Raw genomic sequence first — 10,000 nt, forward strand, 5'->3', positions numbered from 1 at the left:
GAGGGGGGAGGGGCTTTGGGGAGGGGGGAGGGGTGCTCTGGGGCGCTGTTTCAACACTGCCCTGCCCCACCTAAGGAAAGCATTCCAGCATTAAAGAGTTAAGTCTTCAAACAGCACGGGTATCTGTTAAGACGTGTGTGTGTGTGTGTGGTCTCCACTCAGGCTGTTCCTATATCACCACACATGCAGTCTGTTTGCGTCATTCATGCAGACGAGCGTACAGCATGTGAAGGTGTGGTCAGGCGTGGTCACCATCGCTACTGTCAACACAAGCCCAAGAGGCATAATGTTAGTTTCCTCTGGTCAGAGTGTACTGATGACTTTTCATGCATTTTTGGTGTAAAAAAATAAACATGCTACTATTTGTTTACATCATGCATTAACCATTTGGTACCAAATATACTGCTGTGTCTCACGTCCTTTTGTGTCTCGCACCTTAGGTGAACGACGTGGCCACACTGGTGCCATAAGGGCGGTGCTTGTATCTGTCCTGTCGCATCATCCCAGTCTTTATCAGTACTGTAACTATGTGCTTGTAGAAGTGGATGAGTGCCAGAGAAGTAGAAACTGGTCTGGAGTCAGTGTGTCCTAATGGTGTGTGATCTGGTGGCGTGGGGGGCTCTGACTGCTGGGTGTGGTCCAGTACAGGTCCACACACCTCCATCTTCTCTCTCATGTTTCCTTACTCTCACTTTTTTCATTTCTCACTCACTCTCTCACTCACTCTCTCACTCACTCTCTCACACTCTCTCTCTCTCTCTCTCTCTCTCTCTCTCTCTCTCTCTCTCTCTCTTCTGTCTCTTTTTCTCACTCTCTCTCTCTCTCTCTCTCTCTCTTTCTGTCTCTTTTTCTCACTCTCGTTCTCCATCTCGCCCTGTCTGACCCTGAGATATCTCCCCCAGGGCAGCTCTGAGTACGTCTCCAGTCTAGTGACTGAGCAGTGTGTGTGTGTGTGTGTGTGTGTGTGTGTGTGTGTGTGTGTGTGTGTGTGTGTGTGTGTGTGTGTGTGTGTGTGTGTGTGTGTGTGTGTGTGTGTGTGTGGGCTTGGCCTGGGGCCACGAGTGAGAGAGATGCCTAGTCTCCCGTCACCATGACGTCGGCCCTGTAGCGCTGCCAGCATCACAAAGTTGTTCCCCGTCATAACTGCTGACTCACAGCGGGAGCTGAGCACATGCAGGCAGAACCAGGCGCTTCGCCTAAATGCAAAAGTGACTTGCTTGCAGAATGAAACACGTCACTGCTTGAGCCAAGCGTCTCCCGTCTGTGCTGCACAGCGACCGTGGTCCGGGGGTCGGGGGTCGTCGTGACCGTGGTCCGGGGGTCGGGGGTCGTCGTGACCGTGGTCCGGGGGTCGTCGTGTGTATGTACGGCTGATGAGTGATCAACGTTAGTGAGACGGCAGAGAAGGAGATGCTTGGTTTTTACTGATCACATGCTCAGAAGACAGGAACTGCTGGTTTAACGTGTGTGTGTGTGTGTGTGTGGGTCTGTGGGTTGGTTTGGGGATGCGGGCGAGAGGGTGTCTGCTCATGCACTCACATGCACAGGTGTGTGCAGGCGTACATGTGTGTACAGCATGTGTGTGAATGTGTGCATGTGTGTGTACAGCGTGGGTGGGTGGTTGGATGTGTGCATGCTTGTGAATGTGCGTGTGTGTGTGTGTGTGTGTGTGTACATACGCCGTGTGTCTGTGTGGATGTGATTGTATGCGTGCATGTGTGTGTACAGCATGTCATTGTGTGTGTGGCTGAGTGCATGCGTGTGTGTGTGCAGTGTGTCTCTGTGAAAGTTTTGGGGAATATTTACCTTTGGAACCTTAACAACATTTGGTCACATTATCATCGCACTTCAGGGAAACACCGCAACAAAACCTCTCCATGCAATCATCAGAAGTCCAGCCCATTTCAGAGGTGGAGTTTTCCTAAAGATCCCCTCCGCTCTCCACAGCCCTGCCTGCAATGTTGGTCTCCCCACCGCAGCAGCAGGGAGCTTCTGTGGTTTTGCAGAATCCCCTCAGTCCACAGCTTTAGTGGCGAGTCCCAGCGGTCTCCAGAGCAGGTCTCCAGAGCAGGTCTCCAGAGCAGGTCTCCAGAGCAGGTCTCCAGAGCAGGTCTCCAGAGCAGGTCTCCAGAGCAGGTCTCCAGAGCAGGTCTCTTGTGCTACTATCAGTCATGGCCTGGCGGTTAGGGAACTGGTCTTGTGACCGGAGGGTCGTGGGTTCGATTCCCAGACCTAAGGTCATGACTGAGGTGCCCTTGAGCAAGGCACCTAACCCCAACTGCTCCCCGGGCGCCGGACTAGGGCTGCCCACCACCCTGGGCATGTGTGATCCACAGCCCCCTAGTAATCACTAGTGTGTGTGTGTGTGTGTTTTAACTGCACAGATGGGTTAAAAGCGGAGGACAAATTTCGAATGCGGTGTAAAAATCACAATTGACAAAAATATGGCACATTTCATGGCTGACCTTTGCTCTGCTGGTTCACATCTGGGCATCAGGCTGGTTGTGAGTTTGTGTTGTTCAGCAGGGTCTCAGCTTTCCACGATGAGGGCCTTTGTTCTGGTGGGCAATTATGTCCTTCTTCTTTTCTGCTCTGAGAAACACACACACACACACACACACTTGTGAAGAGGAGTCACCCGGCTCTAATGCTGATATTGATGATGTGCATTTAGCAGATGCATTTATCCAGCCACTGACAGAAAGGCTTTAAAATCTGGACTACACTGTGTTTAAAGGTTCAGTTTTTAAAATGTATTATAATATTATCCTACTCCTACTGTATTTTGCGAATTTTGGCATATCCTGTTTAAATCTGAAAAACTCTTCTTGAAGACTGTCCTGTTATCCTGTGTGTGTCCTGTAAGACAGCGAGGCCTCACTGGGTGTCCCGTCAAAGCTGTGACGTGTCCTGTGGTCCATGTCCTGAGTGTTGGCACAGTGTCAGTGTGGTGCTGTCTGCATTGCCATGGAGTGACCAGGGCTCTGCGCTTAGACACCGTGAGAGGATGCAGCCCTGTGTGTGTGTGTGTGTGTGTGTGTGTGTGTGTGTGTGTGTGTGTGTGTGTTCTTGCACAGCTCTGAAGGACCACTGTTTGAAACATCCTGTTTCTTTGGAAACCCTGTGCACCATCATTCAAAAAATACGCATGCATGCACGTGCACACACACACACACACTGTGGGAATGTTGGTAATGCATGTGCATGGTTATGTAACCGTGTGCTGTAGCTCCTGTGTGGTATGAAGCGTACGGTGGTGTCGACATCGGCAGGTTGCATCGCTCGCCTCTGAACTGCTGTGGCCTACATACTGTCTCTCCTACTACATACTGTCTCTCCTACTACATACCGTCTCTCCTACTACATACTGTCTCTCCTACTACATACTGTCTCTCCTACTACATACTGTCTCTCCTACTACATACTGTCTCTCCTACTACATACCGTCTCTCCTACTACATACCGTCTCTCCTACTACATACCGTCTCTCCTACTACATACCGTCTCTCCTACTACATACAGTCTCTCCTCAGGGGGTTTCAGCAAAGCTGCAGACCTGAGGCTAGAACTTTAAACGGACAACATTTCAAATTAAAGATGTTCATCTCATCGAATGAATCATGTATCAATATGGAATATCTGGGATTTGCATTTTGTGTGTGTGTGTGTGTGTGTGTGTGTGTGTGTGTGTGTGTGTGTGGCCGGCCCTGTGGGTTTAGTCAGGGTCTGGCAGGGTGAGTCCTGGTCCCGCTGTGGGCCTGTGGGATCTGCTGGTAGCATGCTTCCTCTCACTGCAGGAAGACAACCAGCAGAGAGAGCGAGTGTGTGTGTGAGAGCATGCATGAATGGGGGAAGGGCTGTGGAATGTGGGATCTTGGTGAAAGCGGTTAGGACTGAGCAAACGTGCTGGGCTGATTTGGCCCGGTCGTGTTTATCTGGTGCTTGTTGGAGCTGTTGGACAAAGCTCACGCCTGTTGTCTTTAAACAGTGACTCCACACTTCTGGGACCCTGGATTGTTTTCTTGCCCTGCGACTGCAGCCTTGCTCAATATCGGGGGGAGGTCACGGGGGGCATGAATCATCAGGGCAAGAAGCTGCATGCCGGTCTGTACAACCTCTTTAGTCTGCTCTCTCTCTCTCTCGACCTGGCCCACCGTGAGGCCCTTTGTACCGGTTATGGGATAAACCCCCTCCGTTCCCGCCCTCTGTGTCCCTCTATAAACCCTTCCGTGGGGTCCCCAATTAGGGCATAAAACCCCAGTAATCTGACCTGGACTAAAGACTCCAGCCCCTGCCGTGATCGTGTGGAGCAGGCCTGGGTAGGGTGGTGTTCCTCCACCCCCGTGTGGAGCAGGCCTGGGTAGGGTGGTGTTCCTCCACCCCCGTGGGGAGCAGGCCTGGGTAGGGTGGTGTTCCTCCACCCCCGTGGGGAGCAGGCCTGGGTAGGGTGGTGTTCCTCCACCCCCGCGTGGAGCAGGCCTGGGTAGGGTGGTGTTCCTCCACCCCCGCGTGGAGCAGGCCTGGGTAGGGTGGTGTTCCTCCACCCCCGCGTGGAGCAGGCCTGGGTAGGGTGGTGTTCCTCCACCCCCGCGTGGAGCAGGCCTGGGTAGGGTGGTGTTCCTCCACCCCCGCGTGGAGCAGGCCTGGGTAGGGTGGTGTTCCTCCACCACATCCCCGTGTGGAGAACTTCACATCATGTGTTGTATGCCTCTTTCATTCACAGCATAGGTTTTTATGCTTTTATATGTTTGCCCAATATAGTGTTGTGTAAGAAAGTGTGCAGGTCTTGGTTGTGCAGTGGAGTGTGTGTGTGTGTGTGTGTGTGTGTGTGTGTGTGTGTGTGTGTGTGTGTGTGTGTGTGTGTGTTGAACACACGTTCCTCCGTAGTGTCTTGTCACGTCTGACCGAGTCTGGATGGCTTCCAGGAGTCTGCTCAGCAATGGAGGTTCGGTCCTCGTGGCCTAGAAATAACCCTTCGCCCTGTTACGTTACCACACCCTGTGTGTGTGTGTGTGCTCCTGACAGACTCCCCCAGGAGTCTGTCGTCTGATGGGTAGTAATTTTACAGAAAAAGATTAGTTCAGCGAGGATCAGGGCGCAATCCAAGGCTAAATACACACACACACACACACGTACATACATAAACACACATACTTGCACAGGCATTCTCTCTCTCTCTCACACACACAGGGCACTTGAAGTCTTCTGTTGCTGCCATTGTTAAAGGGTGTTATTTAAGCATCATCTACAGATCTGTTTTTGAGCACACAAGGCGTGAATTTCCTCTGTCTTGGGTTTTTATTTCCATTATTCTATTTTTAGATGCTTTTTCTTCATAATAACATAATTAAGAAGTGTGTGTGTGTGTGTGTGTGTGTGTGTGAGAGAGAGAATGTGTAACACTTGAGTCCCCCACAGCTGCTTCAGCTCAGTCTACCTGAGAGGTGTGAACAAATCTCCTCAGGGAGCTGCTGTGGGCGGACCAGTGCTAGCGGGGGGGGTGGGGGGGGTGGGTGTCGTCTATTCGGCAGTGTCGTTGGCCATGTGAGGAGGAGGAGGAGGAGAAGAATGAGTCATGGTGTAGGAAGGAGGATGTGGGACGCAGGGGCTGTTTGCACGGCACGAATCATTGATCCACACAGCTGCTGGAGACCGGACTGGCCCTGTGGGAAAACACACAAACACAGAAACACACACACAAAAGAGTTAGGTCCATTTAGCTTAAACTTTGTCAGCCAAGTCATTCAGTGCCAAATGAGGAGAAAGTTACTGGTCATTCTGTCTGAAGTTTTAGCTGGTAGACACACACACACACACACACACACACACACACACACACACACACAAATGCACGGGCACACACACACACACACACACACAAACAAATGCGCACACACACACACACACACACACACACACACACACACACACACACACACACACATGCTTGTCCAGCTGTGGGTGTCCTGCGCCAGCCTCCTGCTTCCAGTGAACGAAGCCCCTCTGAGTTAAGAACCTCTTATCTGGACGTCAGAGGACGTCTCCTCTGTCCTGATCTGCAGGACCACACCCTTCAGATCTCCTCCACCTTGTCCTCCACCCTTTCCTGTATGATGACTTAATCATGAGGCACGCTGAATTTGGCTCAGAGTGCTTGCTGTTGGTGTGCAGTGATGAATGATTGATTGGGGGGGGTGTCCGGGAGGTTGGAGAGAAAGTGCTTCTCGGTGTGATCTGAAAGTGTGTCCGAATATTTCTGTGCCATTCAAAGGAAGTCATGTATAAAGAAAAATGAGCCGTGTGGGTTCTCACACGAGGCCTGAGAGGTTGCTGAGAGCTCCTGGCTGGCTGAGCTGTGGAATAGCTCCCGTAATCCAGCACGTAATCCAGCACGTAATCCAGCACGTAATCCAGCACGTAATCCAGCACGTCACCTCCTCGCCCGCTCTAGAGATTTATGGTCACAATAAAGCAGCAGAGCACAGAGTGAGGAAACTATTGGCACACACACACGCATGCAAACATGCACGCACACACAGGTATGCGCGCACACACGCACGCATGCATGCACAATCACACACACGTAAGTGTGCACACGCATGCAAACACGCACGCACACATGTGCACAAACATGTATGCAAACCTACAGACGCATGCACACATGAACGTGCACACACACACACACACACACACACATTCTGGAAGTTCAGATGGGTCCTGCTCGCCAGTGTGTGGTCTTCCTGCCTGGTATATGGGGGCAGGGACTGTTTCCTGCATGGCCACAGTTCAGAAAGATTCCTGGAATACGAGGACAGAGATGGACATGGGGACAGACAGATAGAGATTCATTAATTATCAGTTGAGGCAGTTGGGTGATATTCAAAGTCATGTTAATAAAGCATAAAAATAAATTTTTAAAATCCTCTGGCGTGTGGGAGACAGGCGTGGTTGGCGTGTGCTGATGTAGAATATCAGATAGGGAGTGTGGTTCTGTCTGCAACCCCGTGATGCTGACCTGTGACCTTTGCTCTGTGCACTGCTGGCCACGTGCCGTCTCCCCCTTTTGCTGTCCCACAACAGCAGGTCAGTGATCTGTCAGTCAACTTGTGATGTCATCTGGCCCCTCCCACAACCAGACTAGTTGAAGTAGAAAATTCAACAAACCTTTTTATTAAAATAAATGTGTGTGAGGGTGTGTACATTTAGTTCACATAGCTGTTTGAACCCTTGACATGTAACTATTAAACAACCTAGCAATACATCTAAATGCTCTGATTTAAATTTTAAAGGAATTGCAGCTATATAATGGCTTGCTGCAGTACTTTGATCAAATGATCTGATGTTGACCATGTATAGGAACCCAAGAATCTCTGGAGTTATGGTGGTTCCTTTTAGACTTTAGCCCTGAAATATTCTTATTCATTCTCTCTCTCTCTCTCTCTCTCTCTCTCTCTCTCTCCCTCTCTCCCTCTATATATATCTCTCTCTCTTGTATATCGATCCATGCCTGCCCGTATCTGGAGGAGTGTACTTATCTGTGGGGTCTGGGCTGCTTTATGCATTGCAGGCTGGACATGACCGTGTTTACTTTAGGTTTCATGTGTGATCCGTGACTTGTGTGTGTGGTACATTAAACCATAGGCTTGGATTAAAGATTAACCCTGTATGGCCTCAGCTGCTGTACGAAGGGCACACTGGGGTCTCCAGGCAGGACTGGGAAGTGAACAGGGGCTGTTAGATTAGGATTAGAGAGCATGAATACACATTGCAGATTGGTGTGACTGTACCTGCTAATGGCCACACAGGGTGTGGGAGCTGTAGTTCTGACAGATGGAGATGGCCAGATCCAAGGATCGTATGACATAAGAATCCCTCCCTGGGGCAAAAGCACTTCAGGTGGTCCACGTGTCCCCAGGTGTCCAGGACGGGTGAGCGGGGGCCTGTCGCACCCAAACACCCACACCCAGGGCATGCATTCAACCATATGTTCCTTGGTGACGATTAAACAGTTAAAATTTGCTCCTAAATTGTGTGACCTGGGTGAGCACATTTACTGTTTGCGTTGTGGGGGGGGGGGGTGGTTGTGTTCTGATCAGTGCGATGCAAATGTATCTGTCTGACTGCACAACTAGTAGACAGTAGGCAACCACCAATCGGGCTAAAGCGGGTGGGGTTTGGTCTCCTCTCTATAACCGGTGGGGTTTGGTCTCCTCTCTATAACCGGTGGGGTTTGGTCTCCTCTCTATAACGGGTGGGGTTTGGTCTCCTCTCTATAACCGGTGGGGTTTGGTCTCCTCTCTATAACCGGTGGGGTTTGGTCTCCTCTCTATAACCGGTGGGGTTTGGTCTCCTCTCTATAACCGGTGGGGTTTGGTCTCCTCTCTATAATGGGTGGGGTTTGGTCTCCTCTCTAAAGCGGTGCGGGGTTTGGTCTCCTCTCTATAACGGGCGGGGTTTGGTCTCCTCTCTACAATGCGTGGGGTTTGGTCTTCTCTCTAAAGCACGTGGGGTTTGGTCTCCTCCCTATGGCGGGTGGGGTTTGGTCTCCTCCCTATGGCGGGTGGGGTTTGGTCTCCTCTCTATTACGGGTGGGGTTTGGTCTCCTCCCTATGGCGGGTGGGGTTTGGTCTCCTCCCTATGGCGGGTGGGGTTTGGTCTCCTCCCTATGGCGGGTGGGGTTTGGTCTCCTCCCTATGGCGGGTGGGGTTTGGTCTCCTCTCTACAATGCGTGGGGTTTGGTCTCCTCTCTACAATGCGTGGGGTTTGGTCTTCTCTCTAAAGCACGTGGGGTTTGGTCTCCTCCCTATGGCGGGTGGGGTTTGGTCTCCTCTCTATTACGGGTGGGGTTTGGTCTCCTCCCTATGGCGGGTGGGGTTTGGTCTCCTCCCTATGGCGGGTGGGGTTTGGTCTCCTCCCTATGGCGGCGGGTGGGGTTTGGTCTCCTCCCTATGGCGGCGGGTGGGGTTTGGTCTCCTCCCTATGGCGGCGGGTGGGGTTTGGTCTCCTCCCTATGGCGGCGGGTGGGGTTTGGTCTCCTCCCTATGGCGGGCGGGGTTTGGTCTCCTCCCTATGGCGGGCGGGGTTTGGTCTCCTCCCTATGGCGGGCGGGGTTTGGTCTCCTCCCTATGGCGGGCGGGGTTTGGTCTCCTCCCTATGGCGGGCGGGGTTTGGTCTCCTCCCTATGGCGGGTGGGGTTTGGTCTCCTCCCTATGGCGGGTGGGGTTTGGTCTCCTCTGATCATTATCTGGCTGCTTTTGTCCTCAGTCGTAAGCAGATCCTCCTCCTGTCTCCTCCTGCCTCAGCACATGGATGCTTGTTTTTGTTCCCAGGCCTTTCAGGGTTTTATTGCTGCTTTGTTGGGCAGAGATTCCTCTCCGGAACATTCCACGCACCTTCAACCCTTATTTTCTTTCACCTTGCCTCCTGGGCGGCCAATGGCCACCCCCATGAGCCGTGTGTGTGTGTGTGTGTGTGTGTGTGTGTGTGTGTGTGTGTGTGGAGACCACATTTTGACCCCCCACCCCTGATCTTTCAGTCCATGAACTTGGACTCTCCAGGCTGCAGCTGCTTTGGGGTGAGATGTTCATGGGGGGCCTGTGTGCAACTGTGTGTGTGTGTGTGTTGGGGGATGGCTGCAGATGGCCAAGGTCAAAGTGGAGAAGGTTAAGAGGTGTTGGACAGCTTTATTTACCGTTTCCTGTCCTGAAACACCTGTGAGGGTAGATCTGAAACAAGGGTGTGTGTGTGTGCGCGTGTGTGTGTTTATAAAGGGAATATGATGAGGGTAACTGTGAAGATTATATTCTGAAATTAAGTTTATTTGAAGTTGCGAATGGCCATCTGAATTGCATTCAAATTCATGTTTGCCATCTTTGGTGGTGGTGGTGATGATGATGATGATGACTACACTCTCCTCTCTGCAGAATGGCAGTGGTGTGTGGGGGGAGGAGTCTGAGAGCAGCAGAGGAAGAGGAGAGGCCTCCAGAGACTTTGCTAAGGT

The 10,000-nt window shown here is 51.7% G+C and overlaps 1 protein-coding gene across 1 annotated transcript in view; it reads left to right on the top strand.

The window, feature by feature from the left end:
* The window catches only part of LOC143501520 (AT-rich interactive domain-containing protein 3B), a 41,033-nt gene that overhangs the window by 6,877 nt on the left and 24,156 nt on the right, over positions 1 to 10,000 (top strand). The window contains exon 3 of the mRNA XM_076995011.1: positions 9,924 to 9,998. Coding sequence (XP_076851126.1) covers positions 9,924 to 9,998 — 75 coding nt within the window. The remainder of the gene's footprint in view (positions 1 to 9,923; positions 9,999 to 10,000) is intronic.

Source organism: Brachyhypopomus gauderio, chromosome 2 (genome assembly GCF_052324685.1).
Source record: "Brachyhypopomus gauderio isolate BG-103 chromosome 2, BGAUD_0.2, whole genome shotgun sequence".
Lineage (NCBI taxonomy): Eukaryota > Metazoa > Chordata > Actinopteri > Gymnotiformes > Hypopomidae > Brachyhypopomus > Brachyhypopomus gauderio.